The sequence below is a fragment of the Phalacrocorax aristotelis genome, chromosome 7, assembly GCF_949628215.1.
Source record: "Phalacrocorax aristotelis chromosome 7, bGulAri2.1, whole genome shotgun sequence".
Lineage (NCBI taxonomy): Eukaryota > Metazoa > Chordata > Aves > Suliformes > Phalacrocoracidae > Phalacrocorax > Phalacrocorax aristotelis.
Genome location: NC_134282.1, coordinates 30,064,266 through 30,079,762, shown reverse-complemented (window position 1 = coordinate 30,079,762; position 15,497 = coordinate 30,064,266). Strand labels below are relative to the sequence as shown.

Here is a 15,497-nt window from a genome sequence, read left to right as displayed (position 1 = left end):
CCTGGAAAGGCACCCAGAGCAACAGCCTTCTCCAGGGCTTCTCTGGAGGTCAGTCCCTCCAAGGAGGGCGTTAACTGCAGAACTTGGACAACCTCCCTTGAGAAAGTTTTGGGTTTGGATAAGCCAAGCACAGCACATTTGCCATCCCCTCCAAGGCATGCTGGAAATGAGTCACAAGGAACATTGGTTGAAGATTTTAGCATGACTGTTGGCCCAGTCACCCTGTTCCACAACTTTTTGGAGAGTTCAAACAGGGCAAGACCAGGGCAGTGGCTGAACTTACTGTTTCAGTGGAGACCCATCTATAGTGAGGAACACAAGGATGACCCTAGATCAGTTTCTTAAGCTTTCTACTGAAGTCAGATACTTTGTTGTACCATATTGCAAACAGGATTCAAATTCAGGAAAGCTGTCCTTGCGGGCTGGGTAGACCTGGAGCTAATACCTAAAATAACCCACACATGGACTTTTTCAGCTGAGCTACAGCTTCTGCTACTTAGTTTGTGAAGAAAGTCAACGTCAATGAAAGCTGCTACAGACAGGATAGGAAAATCGCAAACTTCCCAGAAGTTCAACAGAAGCTACAACACCCAGACCTATTCTGCCAAGTTGAGAGTCACAAACCAGGAGGCAAAGGAAAAATAAAAGTACTCAGTCTGACAGTTTTGCTAAAAAATCAGATACACACACACACAGGGAACTCAGCTTGATTTTCTTTCCTTCTACCCCAGTAACCTTAAGGAAAAAACTTAGAAACTCTCCACATAATGCAGGGACAGACTTTCATTAGAACTAAAACAAAAAAAATCCCAAACCCAAAAACCAAGAGATGAAGAAAGCTACTGAAAACAGTTCGTTTTATTTCCAGGATCAAATATTACAATAGGACATTTACATATATTTATAAAAAAATGCAGCAGTTGTGTATATAGATCAGAGGTTTCCTTGAGTTTGGTCCCTCCCAGCACAGTGAGCTGAAATCTTCCAAATTAATCCTCTCCCTCCTCCCACATGAAGCCACCATCACTGAAGAAAAGAAAGTGCCTACCATAAAAACTAACAGGCAAAGTCATAATTTTGAAACTGTAAGTTCACCAATTAGAGGAAACAGCCTCATTTAAAAAAAAAAAAAAAAAAAAAACCAAAAACCAAAAAAGCACCTATCCTATAGTCTGGTGCCTTTGATGAGGCACCACTTCTGAGTTGAGTTTTACCCAGATGTTCTTCATACAAATCTGTTCTATAAAATAGCACCTCGTCCCCCTGCTCCATGTACTATCTATCCTTCTATATCTTAAAGTCTCAGCACCATTAACAAGCAGTTACGAAATGACTTTTCTCTGTACTGCAGACACTCACAGTAATTAATGACAGTGACCAAATCCCAAACTTCAGCCATCACTTATAATATTCCCATGTAAAACAACAGAAGATAAAACTGAGGCAAGTTGAGGCACTGGTGTAAAGTGCCGCATTCTCCTATTAAAAACACTTGCATGTGTGTGTATATATATATACATATACATATGGCTATATTTATTGGGAGTGAACAGACACTAAGCATCTCACGGACAAGAGGAGACTAGAGTAAAAAGTCATCCTGTACAACATCACAGAAAGGGTATCCATTAACCTCGCTGGTTCAGCAGCATATGGCAGAGTACAACCAAACTGTGGCAAGATCTTGGGCTCGGGCAGGGGAAACCTCGGCAAGACTGTCTCTTCAGAATGTAAACCAACAGACCTCAACAGCTGGTTGTCAAACTCGTTCAGATCCACTCCAAACGTGCGACTGCAGATATTTCCAAATACGCAGATGGCCAACATAGGGCTCAAAACATGACTTTTGTTTTGCGTTTAAAACAGTTTCTGTTCCATTTATAGAAAATAATTTCTCTTAAAGGGTGGGGGAGGGGCTGCATTCAAATGTATTAGAATAGCTGGACAAGGCACACCCAGTCTTTATAGGACTGAGACTTTGCACTTCACCCATCTAAAGCACACCTCTGCTACACCTCCTCCTCTTGGAATACAGGACCACTTATTTTTTACTAACTTGACTAGAAGAGATTAAACAAGAAGGTAGTGATATTTACTAAAAACTAGGAAGGGATAAAAATTAAATTATAAGTTCCTGAAATCACATGTGTCTTCCCATTCACATGGACATTCCCACACAGGTCTCTATGTGGTTCAGAAAAACAACCACCAACACCACATTTTATGCATCTCCACAGCGTTTTGTACCTGATGAAATGCAGCCCAAGTGATGTCTTGGCCTCAAAAGAAAATTGCTTTTAGTTTAGCCTTTGTTGCTCTTGAGCCCCTGTGAACAAGCTCGGTGCTCCAGCAAGAACAGAAATTTGAGAAATCGGGCTCTTCAGCAGTGAGGTTTATTTATTAAAGTATTTAATAAAACCAGCTGCCAGTTTCTGCAAGGGTACAAACCATAGCACCAGTAAAAGTGGAAGCTGGTATAAGCTGGTGCAGATAAGAATATAAATTTGGTAGTCTTTAAAAAACAGGGCTATGAAATTCACGGACCACGTGTAACGCAAGCTGTTTGCAGCAGTAAACAACAGACATGCTTTACAGACGAGAGGTGTTATTCTCCTGTAATAGCAAGGCAGCAGATCTAGCGATCTCTGGAAAGTATGCTGATGCAAAATTGCTGTTGAAATCACTTAGAAATAATGGTACCTTTGGATGCCTTTTTATAGACAACTATATTTTACAAGGCTATTACGCGCATACACTCTTAACAGCTTTCATCCACCACAGCACAGCTGACTGACACGTGTGCTGCAGCACTGCTTTTATTTGGGCTGGAAAGAATGGGGAAAGAGAAGAGCCACATGCAGGGATGCATATTTCTTAAAAGTTTTTTTTTTCTCTGCCTCCTGCTCACAGACCAAAGCAAAACTAAGCTGAAAGAAAAAACACATCATGCCACAGGAACAAAACAAAACAAAGAGGCTCATAATTTTTTGGAACAGAACAAACTACTAGGAACTGCAAGACAGAAGGAAAACAAAAATCCCATTTTCAGTGTAAATCTTCAATTTCACATTCTTCTTTCCCTGTTAGGTTGTAATATTAATATTTTTCTAAAAACAACATCAAGAAGGAAAAAAATGAAGCAAGGGCAAAACACTCCTGGTGCTGCTACACCAGCAGGCAAAGCCATTTACCATGCTCAAGAGGCATGTTTCTTGATGGTTTAATACACTTGGAGCAGCCAAGCGCAACATTTGCTTCCTCATGAGAGGTGACCAAGCTGCTCTTGGCGTAACAAAAGCAACAAAAAGCTGATGTAGGGCTCCCAGTTTTGTTTTTGATAGCAAGATGATGAGTGTAAGGCTACTCGTTTCCTTATCGCTGAGCAGAGAAGAAAGGAAGGAGTTGTCAGCTGCCCGCTGCCCTGCAGCTCACATGCTTAGCTCTGAAAGAGGGGGTAAGAAAGGAAGGTTCACAGTGTGGCACCACACAGCGCACGATCTATCCAGCAGCAGAACCAATGGAAGAAGTTCATGCTCCTGCCTGCAATGCAGTTTCCCCTCTTCCCCACTACTGGTACAGTTGTTAGTTATTTTATATCGATTGCTTCAACACATCAGGGGCTAGCCCCATGTACATCAGTACAACTGGGGCACTGGGGCAGGGGGGAAGAGGTACCAATAAAACAGGCCTGGGACTGAAGAGTCAATTTTGTATGTTTAATTAACTGCTAGAGAAGTTCATGTGGAACAATGTTCCCAGAGCAGATACAAACCCAAGCCTGTCCAAAACAAGTCGCCCTTCCACCAGCAAACACAGCCAACCAGCAACAACTTCAGAGAGGAATCAGGGGAACCACAAAGGCTTCCTGCCTTACACTGGCAGGAGCAGGCTGGAGAGCAGGAAAGGTCAACACGCTCCCGTTCCAGCCTGCCCAAGGGACACAAAAGGGCTATCTGTACACGTGTTGGGTACTGCATCCTGTGGCAGCCCGCCTGAATTTTCTGCTGGCTAACCACAGAACAAGAGGTAATGAGTTTCAAGGCAACAAACGTCAGAGTGAGTTATTTCAACTAGGTGGCTAAAACTACTTAGGGAAGCATCAGACCTACACAGAAAAGGTTTCCTTCTGTCCTGCTCTCTCATACGTCCAAGTCTAAGTTATGAATCTGGATATCCTAGAAACACAAAGGAACATTCTGTCTAGAGGTGACACTGCTGCTTCACAGACCAAACACAACATGACCCCTCCTCTGCTGGCCTTGTAATTCTCTTCCTGATGCTGGGAAGCAGCCTCCACGACAGGGTCTCTTTACAAACCAAAAATGACATCTGATGTCACATCAACCATTGATCAGGAAACTGTGGTCAGATTTTGCTTTCCCGATACTGCATCTTGTAGTAGAATGCAAAATAGGTTTTGTGTAGAAGGGAGATGAATTTATGCAACTGTATGATTACATGTGAAACCTCAATTATGAGCAGAAGACAGCTGTGAACTAATATTATGATGGGGAATGCAAGACATTTTCTGTGATTTACTACATTTAAAGACTCCAAAGTTTGCAGGCTAATATGAAATTAAAGGCAAAATATCTTGAAAAGTTTTAGTCCATGGTAAATTTGTGACCACTGAAGTATTTTTCTTTAACAAGTATAACCATCTGACAGTTGCAGAAAAAGTTAGCGGTTATGGTAGGTCTCACATGCCTTATTCCTCACTGATGAAGAGCATGCTAAACTGAGTTCTGAGCTGTAAATACACAAATTCAACATTCACCTTGAGGATGGCTGGGTTAGTTTTGTATCCCACTGTAATACCTACTGTAACACCAACTGATCAACAGTTCAATGTCTACAGAAGACACTGGAAAAACAGGGCACTCTGCATGGCCCAGTGTACATACAGGATACATCTGCATGACATCTGGTGCCAGCTTCCAGAGCTGAAAAGAAATCCTAAATAAAGGAGTCGTTTTCCATACAGCCTCCCAGACTTAGAAGCAAGTGACAGTAGATTAACATGAGCATAGAATAAAAAGCAGCCTAGAGCATTCAAGCCACCAGGCTGTGAAGTCTTTTATAAAGCACTAATTCATTCCATGGTTTGACAAGGCTCTGTATGTTTTTAATTAAGGAAAGAAATCCTGCCTAGACCTTGGGGTCCTGCTCAATCGCAGTCAGTGCTCTAAAACCCCTGCAAAGCTAGTCACGCCTGGAGAAAACAGAACACCATGCAAAGAAAAAAAAGCCAACCTTCCATCAGCACCTGCAAAATCCTGAGAGAAAGGAAAAAGGAGACACTTAGGGGATGTTTGGGAGAGGACAAATGGAAACCCCACCTACGCCTACCAAAGAGTCAGTTCTGCTCCAACAGTGGCTTTCTCTTTCTTGCAGCTTTCCCTCTATATGTCATTCATTGCTTGACCCAAAGTATAGCTAGGGTTTGTGTTTTGGTTGGTTGGGTTTTTTGTTTAATTGTCCGCTGGCAGCATTTAAAGGAGGAGGAAACCATGCATGCAATCTAGAAGCCTTTAAATTAGATGGAGGCAAGGTTTCTCACCACAGCTCAACCCAATTGCTTCCCAAAACACAAGTTTTCAGAGCACTAGGTAAGCGAACCCCTAAGAAGGCTGCAAGGTTAATGGAGACCTTTTGTGCAGAGAAATGAAACAAAGGGAAGACTGTACTTAAGATTACACTCTCTCCTTACAGAGAGATGACTCAGTGCCTTATCACACACTATTTTCAAAAATAAATTAAACAGAACAGATTGAAGAATAGCAGCAAGAAGGGTATGTGTATTATGGCCACTCCAAGCCCCAGCATACTGGATACACGGATCACTGTTTTACTTTATTCCATGGAAACAAAGGGAAGACATTCTTCCCAGTGCTCTCCGCAGGGCCCAGGTTGAGGAAGAAAATAAAACTCTGAACACTCATTTGGTCACTAGAGCAGGAGAAGGGAAGAAGAGAGAGAAGGGCCAGCCAGCTGCCTGCCTGATTTCAGCACTGCAATCCCATGACCCTCAACTGCATATTTAATGAGTTGGTGTCCCAGGCAAAGAGGAGAGGGGAGGAAGGCTGGGAGAACTCAGGCCATGGTGCTAATTCCTTTCCTGCACAAAGACAGTCTCTTGAGGACACAGGCCTGCCTCCTGTAACGTGATTTCATAGTCCAGGTGGGAGAGTTTCCTTCGAGGGAAGTTGGTGAGAAGTTCAAAGCGTTCATTGGGGTATCCTTTTGACTGCACATGTTTCACAAGAGCCTGGAGAGAAAGGCAAAGAAGTGTCATATAATTCAAGACAACACAAAAGGATGTAAAATAATATCCCATTTTCCCTTAAAAAAAGGACTTTGTAATCACACACAAAGCAAATTTTGAAATTTGCATATAGTATAAACTCTCTTCTAATATCTAATTTGACCCACACATGGTAAGAATAATCATAACAACTAATTATCAAGTGATCCCTTACCTAACTGGTTCCTCAAACAGAAGACATACATAACAGTACATTAATTCAAGCAAGCTGAATTCTACATAACACATTCAAATGACAGTAAAGAGAGTTGCAAAAAAATCCTTAGGTGCCCCAAAACAGAAGCCCCCTCACTTGTTTATCAGATTTTACCCTTATATTAAACCTAAAAGCCACCAAAGAAGCATTTTTGTCAGGTAACACTAACAAAAATAAATGCAGTATTTTTACTAGAAATTTAAATTTTTTGTTGTCTTCAAGAAGCATGAGGATTTGGGGTGGTCCGTTTCTGGTTTTTTTTAAAGCTCTCTTTAATTCATTGTCTTCTCTGCCTACAACAGCAATTGGGGCAGGATACAGAGGGCATTGGGATGAAGAGGCATCAGCCTCATAATCCAACAATCCAAACAGAGGTATCAAGAAGAGCTAATCTTCCACGCTACAATGTCCACGCTACAATGAGAGACGTTTCCCAAGTTCATCAGGAAACAGAGCAGATGAGAGCGTAAAGTACAAATAGACAGGGAGAGAGAAATGGAGATTGGCAGAACAATAGGGGATACAGCAACAGAGCAAGACTTGGGCAGAATGAAGAGTCATACATTTTTAAAAAGCGGGGAAAAGACAATTAATACGTAGTAAAACAGAAAGTATTAAGGAATAAGGAGGTCCTAACAATACTGTTCACATAGTTTTGGTGGGCAACTTACGGCACTATATTAAGTGCAAGGAGGTAAGCCAGCAGCATTAAGCCTCTACTAGTAGCAATTATTCCACTAGCTTCCCCTCACTATCTAGCTGCTACTTCAGGACCACAGCAACCCAGTACACAGAAAAAAGCAGTTGCAAACAAGCAGTTGGTAGTTACTGCCACAGCTCACAGCAAGAGGCTCAGGAGATCACTTGGGTGGCTGTTCATTCTAGTGTTTGTGTTCCAGTAGGAAAGCTGTTGGTCACATGGTGCTGACATGACACAGGACGTGGGTTCCCGCAACAGCCCACAGCACTCTTCCTAATATTTCACATGGAGCATGAGGTCAAGGAGCTGCAGGAAGAAGTCAGGATGTTCTGCTGCAGGATGAGCAGGAAAGCAGTGGGATGCTGGCAGCAACACTGCAAGGGCAAGAACTGAGGCTTTGTGGTGCAGACAGAATGGGATGACCAGAAGCAAGATTCAAACACAGGGAGGACAGCATCTTGAAGGACAAGGTGCCCTGGAGACTCATGACCTGAGCAGCTCTCCCCTCATTTAGAAAAATTAAAAATCAGTTGCAAAACCAGTATAAAGTCTCAGCAATAAATAGGGAGGACTAACAAGTTCCAGAACACACAACTAGACCCACTAGTCCTACTCAACAGGTCAAATCCATCAGCAGCAGTGCATGCTGGTGGAGGGGACTCCTTCTGTGGGGGACTGAGGCACCCAACTGCCAACTCTACTCTGATTCTTGGAAGCCTGCTGCTTGGCTAGAGCCAAGATCCAGGATGTCATGGACAGATTGTCAAAACTCATCAAGAAAGCTCAGCACGTGTCTGCAGTGGGCCCTTGCAGCAGCAACAGCAAACCTGGGCTTCATCAACAGAAGTATTGCCAGCAAATCAAGGGATGCAATAATGCCAGTCTGCTGGGCCACACTTGGTATACTGTGCCCAGTTTTGGTCTCTCTACATTCAAGAGGGACAAGTTAAAACTGGAGGGGATCCAGTGGAGTGCCATCAAAATTACTAGAGTATAGGACATGCCTTGTACATGAAGAAAGGTTGAAGGACTTGGATTTGCTCAGCCTAGAAAGGAAAAGGCTTGGTGGGAATATCATCACAGTGTTCCAATACAGAAAAGATGAAGGCATTTCTTTCACAACGATGCATGGTGACAAGAGACAATGCACACAAGTTGCTCCAGGGGAAATTTCATCTGGATATAAGATAGGAATTCTTTACTGTTAGTGAAATTAAACTTTGGAGTAAGCTGCCCAGAGAAGTGTTGGAATATTCCTTGCTGGAATTATTCAAAACTCAGCTTGATAGGTCCCTGTTTACCTCATCGACTGTCCTGCTTGCAACAGAGGGCTAGACCAGATGATCTCCAGGGATCCTTTTCAACCTGGACTTTTCCAAGATTTGATGAATGCAGAATAGTCAGGGAAGTACCTGAACAGATATTTCTTCTGAATTCATCAAAATCCACACACAAAACTTTGGTATGAGGAGACTGTCACCCCAACCTCCTCTTTTACTTGGACTGTTCTCCCAACAGGCCTTGCAGATTACGATGCCTGTGTCTGATGAGGAATGCAAGTAACTCGGTTTGACTTTTTTCAGGCTACAAGTATGATCAAAATTCCCTTACAAACCACTGTATTTAAAAATTCAGTTGAGCTTACTGCCCTCATCTCCCCCCTACCCCACTTAAAGCACAACTTTTCCTGCACACCTTACAACACTTGGTAGACCACAAGTTATTCAGGCAACCAGTCAGTGATGTAGATGAAGGGCTGAGCTGTTGAACAGAGTGAAGTCAGCTACTTAATTGCACACAATGAGCAACTGATTATATAAAAAGGCAGTGTTGCCTTTTATGTTTTTGCCTGGGGGAAAAAAATGGATTATGGTAATATTGGAAGCATAATCACATCCTGGAGATTACAGTGTGTGAAGAAGCAGCTTTTAATTGATAACAATGCAATGATTAAAAAAAAAATTTAAAAAAAACAGCTGGTGTTGGTGGGAGGTCCACATCGTATCATCAGTTAAAACTTCTAAAGTGCAACTGTCTCCTTAAACTATTTATTTTTATAGTCCTGGACAGCTTTAAAATGGAAGCAACTAAGGGCTGAAAAAAATCAGCACAGAAATGATGCTCACAAAGAAGCAACTGAGACTCAATCTTGAACTGACTGAAATGGCTTTAAAAGATCACATGATGTGAGCAAAAAAGCTGCCTGTTCAGCTCTCCAATAAAAACTCATCTTTACCCACAAACATTGACTCACCTAAATTCCTCTGCTGACTGTAGAAAAGGCAGCAGCAAAGGAAATCATATGCCAAGATATCTACTGCAAGTCCATAAAAGGAGTCGAACCAGAAGTCATGATTATCAGGAATATACCAATATTACACCTGCTTATCATGTAAATAAATTAAGTATTCAAAAGTGCTACATGTTTAATAATAAATGCAGCTTTATTTAACAGATTGCTTTCAAAAAGCAGTTAAGATATAAAAGAGTTCTTGGAAAAAGGATTATATACTGATGAATGCTATGACAAAGCAAGAATTAAGGTCTGCAAGTAAAGCTCACTCCTACAGTAAGAGCGACACTCTGCCAGTGCTCCTCAGTCTATATATTTCAGTCCCAGGATCCCAAGTGTAGCACTGCAGGCAGTCTACAGCCTTACGCTTGGTTTTGAGAGCTGACAGTATAACAAAGGCAACTATTTTTCCTTTTATTTCAAGCAAAAGAGTTGAGGATGAGAATATGAGCTTGAGACACTACATTTCCAGAGCACTGCAGACTTGGTTATACTCTCATTTTCTGTGAGAGACGTGACACTTTTCTTCTAAATCTGCATAAGATCCTTCTGAGGAGGCGTGCTTTTGCCTTCTCTAAGACTTCAATACAAAGCTTTTCGGTTTATTACATCAAAATGAGCTTAACTGGCCACTGTGTCATGAAAACTCACAGCTAACAGGAATATAGTGACCTCTCTACACACTGCTTCCAGATAAGCACCTGCAAAATTTTGATGGAAACACCACCCACATTGACTTCTCCAAGGTAAACAAGCCCGAAGCACAGTTGAGACACATACCTGAAGCACAGTAATTAAATAATATTTAACAAATTTGGTTTGGGAGAACTTCCTCCAAAGTCTGCTCTGTCACACCCGTCTAGAAGGGAGTGTGGAAGTATGGTGAGGGATGGAGAAAAGGAACGAAGAGTTTTGCCTTTGATTTTACTGTTGTCTGACCACATTTAGAAAAAAGAAAAAAAAACCCACACAAATGAGAGAGCTCAGAGTATCTTAGAGTATTTTAATGATGAAGACAAAAGCCATTTAGAGTAATTGTTGAACTGAAACTAGCAGTTTTGGGATTAAGGAAGACACTGGAGTGCACATGCAACCCAAGCAGCAATGGAAACATACAGAGCCAGCAGAGTCTGTTTATCACGAGAGAGGAACAACAAGGAAGAAACACAACAGAATGACAGTTGCAAGCACTCCCTGGATATACCACTTTCACTAGATCCAATTTCAATAGTGCTACCACAGGAAAAGAAAATCTCCAGTTTCAGCTCTCCTGTACTCAAACAAGGATTCCGATTAACACCACTCACCAGCAGTTTAGCTTGTTCGGGCAGTGAAATTTGTTCCCTCTTTCCATCTGGATACCTTAGCATCAGCTGTGCCTTTGGTCCTAGCATAAAGGAAGTTACTACAAGTTAACAAACAACAAAGCAGCTGAATTGAGTTGTTCTGTAGATTTTAGGTGGCATGTTTTACTGCACAGCGTAGCAGGGTTAGGGACTGGAGATAAATAAATGGTTCCAGTCTATGAAGATATACTTCTACCACATGTGTTTAAAATACACACATCAAACTCAGGACTCTTTCTCAAGAGTTAGCAGTAGTGGCTGAAAATGGTCAGCGTTTGCAGAGAAAAGTACACTGTGCTACCTCTGCCTTTGAGACCACCTCACTCTGCTGCATCCCTGCTCAGGCACCGCAGGGGGGAACAGAGACTCCAGGGACTCATTTGTATTAGCCAAAGTCGCATTACTAAAACTCAGTCCAGACCATCAAGGCAGCCAAGCTAACTGAGCATGAGGTGGGGCTGATGTTACTCTGCCTCTCTCTATCACATTGGTAGAAGCCCTGTCATATGCACCTGCGTTACACCGTGTTGTTTATTCATGGACAAGGTCTCCAACTAAGAAACTTGAGCTCAGTGACTAACATGAGTCTGCAGTTTGCAGCATCGCTGTGCCAAAGTGGTGCTGCTGGCAAGGTGAACCGCTCAAACATCTGGTGTCAAGGAGGGAGTAAGAGAGAAGAAAAGATTTAGCTTTTCAAAACACAGGATGAAGCCACGCTTGACAGCATCTTAAGATTTTCAGGAAATTTAAAAAAAAAAAAAACCAACCCCAAAACATGGGTCACTATAAAAAAATGGCAACTTACCATTCACATCTAGGCCCTGAAATGTACTTTCAGGCTTGTCAGTTGACTCCTCTAGTATCCCTGCATCAATACAGGGCAGTACTCTGTGATTTGGTGTTGTGCTAGGCTCAGTCCTTGCAGGGGGCTCAGGCTGAGGCCTCCGGCTCTCCTCTTTTTTATACCCCAAGTCCTTGTGCGGAGACTTCCTCAACTTGGCAGGATTTTCTGATTCCTCCTCCTCCTCAGATCCACAAACCGAAATAAACTCTTCGCTTCCAGAAAACAGCTCTGACTCTGACTCCTCATCTGACCGACTCTCCTGCTTGGCTTGTGAGGAATCAAAATGAGTTTCCTGTAACGAGGCTCTGATAGCAGCTTCCAACTGGCTGTCCTCACTGGCATCAATGAGACTCTCCTGTTGAATACAGACATAACACAAACACATAAAAATTGCTTTTAAATATGTACTGAAAATCAAGAGGACATCAGTCTTTCAAAGGAAGCTATTAAAACTGTCAGGAACAAACAGCATGGAAAGCTAGTCATGCTATAACTGCACAACAACTTCTCCTTGGAGTTTCACATGGAGTTTCACATGGAGGATATTTTCCTTCCACACATGCACGATTCTATGACTGCTAAATCCAATACAAATGCCAAAAGCACAAACTACACAATAAAAATAGTTATTGTGGGAGAAGGCATTCCCTGGCACATCGTATTTTTGCATGCTCTTGCACTAACTCATTAAGTTTGTTTATACTACTGAAGAGCAAATCAGTACAGCTGGATAAAGACAGGCTAGCATGTTCTTTCAGGTTTCTCCAGTCCTCCTAGAGGGCCCCATACTTACTGAACGAGAGCATTTTTGGGGAGGGCTGGTGGAATGGCCATCCAGCTGTCCATGCTCACTCAGAAACCCAGTCACTTGGTCCAAGAAAGAAGTCACATCTAGCTGGTGCCACTCCACTAGTTTCTGGCCTAGGGAACAAAAGGTGTCATGAAATAATTTCAGCAAAAGATTGCACCTTAGCGGTGAAACACACCAATTCACTGCTGTGCGTGCACTCTGCAAGAGTCCCTATTCATGGAACTGCAGCTTCCTACAGGCTACCACCTGATAATTATGAAGCTTCCTCCTTCCGCTCCCTTGAAAAGGTTTCAATCATGGACAGACATAAACAAAACGCATTTATTTCCCTTCTTTTCTTTTTATCCATGGGAACGTGTACACAGAATGGCGAATCAGGCTTCAAAATGAAAAAAAGCCAAGCCACTAAGTTTATGAAGAAGCATTACTACATTCTTGCCTGCTTTGATTCTACACCTTGGCAAACAGCACTTGTTTCTGTAAGTAAAGTGCTAAGAAGGTATCCTAACTTCAGTTTCAACATTGAAAAAAGAAAATGTTTTTGGGTGGTTTAAGTCAAATAGCAAGAAATCTCAGCTGTGATTATAGAAACTATTACTTCAGTCCTGAGAAGCAGGAGACCAGACCATTAATATAGTTGCATTATATGGTGATAAAAGAAGAAAGGGTGTTGGACTACAAAAGTAAAAGTAACAACTTCAAAAGAGCTAGAGGGGAAGGTAGAAGTTTCATTGTTCAGGTAGAAAAAAAAAACATAGCCAAAACCAAACAACAAACCCAAAGCCAAAATGGTATTTCAAAATTAAGATGCAATTTAGTAAGTCATCACTGAGCCTGACAAAGTTACTGTGTGCAAGGAGCAGGAAGCAGATTCATGTAATGCTTACAAATATTGTAGTTTATTCATCACATGACTTCAAGTTGCTTTTAAAATAACACTTAAAAATAATTTCAGAGTTTTACCACCAGATGGTACTATTTTCAATTGCTAAGCAAAGTACTCTCTAAGCTATACCAAATACAATAACCGAACATACAAAATTTCAGCAAGCCTTGGGAATTTTATTTCCTTAGTTTCTCCAAAACATACTGCCTCCCTTCTTCAGGGACAATAAGGTCTCTCAGAGAGCAAAATGATGTAACTGAGATTCTTCAGCTGAATGTAACACATACTGGGAAAGAGGGTATTCTAGCCTACAAATGCCAGTCCTCCTCACAGGACATATAAAATGCAGATACATAAAATAAAAACCAACTGTCACTTATCTTACCTGTCCTGGGATCCAGGATGGAGACATAAGGGAAGTCTGCTAATTTATAAAACTGTATGTACCTCTGTCCTTCCTCACTATCATGGTATACCTACAAAATACCACGTTGGAAGCCAATTACTGGGTGGAGAGGGAACACAAACTGGATCTTGAAAATGTACAAAGTTTTTCTCTATTTTACAGTGTATGCTACAAACAGTATGTACAGTTCTCAGTAACTCTGACAAGCTGAAAATACGCCTCTAAAGCTCCACGTATTAGAAGCTACATGGTAACACCCTGAATGCACAAGTGAAAGGCAGTTTATTAATTCAAATGCGTATCCATGAAATACATCCACATCCATAAACTACATCTCCATGAACTACTCCACCTTTTCTGCAAGTTCATCAAGAGAACTGCAACAGTGCCATTTCATTCGAAGAAGTCAATTTTTTTCACTGCCCCATCTACCAGGACACCAAGTTACCTGCACAGCTTCATTACATTTCTCACCTGCCAAAAAATGAAGTGTTCCCGGATTATGTTCTTCACAGCCTCATTGCTCCAGACATCGCGGTTGAGACACTGACAGGCAAAATCTTGCACATTCTGAATGTTTATCATGAGCCATTTGTTCTGCATCTGACCGCACTCCTTGGCCTGTAAGCAGAGAGAAAGCTTCATTAGATAAAACTGGAGAGCCAGACATAACCAATGCCAGCAATGATCAGTGATGGCTTCTAACACTGTCAGATTTTTCACCAAATCCCCTTCACAGTGAGAAAGATGGACAGTGCCAGTGAAAAGGCATCCACAAAACAGAAGGCAGGGCTGAAGACCTGCTTTAAATGAGACTGGCTGAATTACAGAATCACATCGATGAACAGAGCTGCTGGATTTCAACAAGCCAAGCACAGAGTGGGAAAAGCAACTTGGGGGAGGGGGGGACAGACACAGGGATGCTGAATAAAATATTTGTTTGGGAAAGAGTACAGTCGATCACACTGATCTGACAACAGAGGAAAGACCTGCTCATTCTAAAGATAAACCTGTGGATCATCTTCTATTTAAGTAGGTTGCATAATTGACAGAGGACTTGCATTAATTCAACAGGACCCCCTCTCTGTATGGTTTGTTTTTTCTCTCCAAGTTTTGAGTTACTCTATTACTGTGAACTGCTGAATTAGGCATCCTTTTTTGATGCTCGTTATCCAGACTGCAAGTGGGGAGGAAGACAGGAAGGCGCAGGAAGAAATCTTACTGGTTTGAGTCACAAAGCTGGCATTGTCTGATTGCTTGGTTGCAAGTTAATGGTAGGAGTTTGATCAAGAATGTAATTCTGATCGCTGAACTGTCATACCTGTTGAAAAAAAGAGGGCTATATCAACAGCAGGAATGCTCTTACCACCTGGAAAGACTGGAACTAGCATTTGAACTCCCTTTCTTTTTAAGAAAGAAAAAAAAGTATATCAATATAAGTGTACCTGCTGGTAATGCACTTAACAGCAAATTCAAGGATTTAGGATGTTACGCAAGATTTTGCTGTTTTGCACAATATTTTGTTCCCCAAAACATTTGTGTCTTTAAAACTAAATTTAGCCAGTACACTTTAGAATAGTCAGCCTGTCCAATGTGTGACAGACAAATGAACACCACACACTTAGCTTCATGAATTGAAGAACCTCAGTCTACAAAATTAACCTGCATGGCCAAGTGACCTGCAGAGCTA

The 15,497-nt window shown here is 41.8% G+C and overlaps 1 protein-coding gene across 2 annotated transcripts in view; it reads right to left on the bottom strand.

The window, feature by feature from the left end:
• Positions 1-840: 840 nt before the first annotated feature.
• The window catches only part of UBXN7 (UBX domain protein 7), a 31,388-nt gene continuing 16,731 nt past the window's right edge, over positions 841-15,497 (bottom strand). For both annotated transcript variants that reach the window (XM_075099594.1, XM_075099595.1), the window contains 6 exons: positions 14,282-14,428; positions 13,787-13,877; positions 12,498-12,625; positions 11,666-12,059; positions 10,822-10,901; positions 841-6,268 (listed from right to left, as the gene is read on the bottom strand). In XM_075099594.1, the coding sequence (XP_074955695.1) occupies positions 6,107-6,268; positions 10,822-10,901; positions 11,666-12,059; positions 12,498-12,625; positions 13,787-13,877; positions 14,282-14,428 (1,002 nt within the window). In that variant the 3' untranslated portion in view covers positions 841-6,106. The remainder of the gene's footprint in view (positions 6,269-10,821; positions 10,902-11,665; positions 12,060-12,497; positions 12,626-13,786; positions 13,878-14,281; positions 14,429-15,497) is intronic.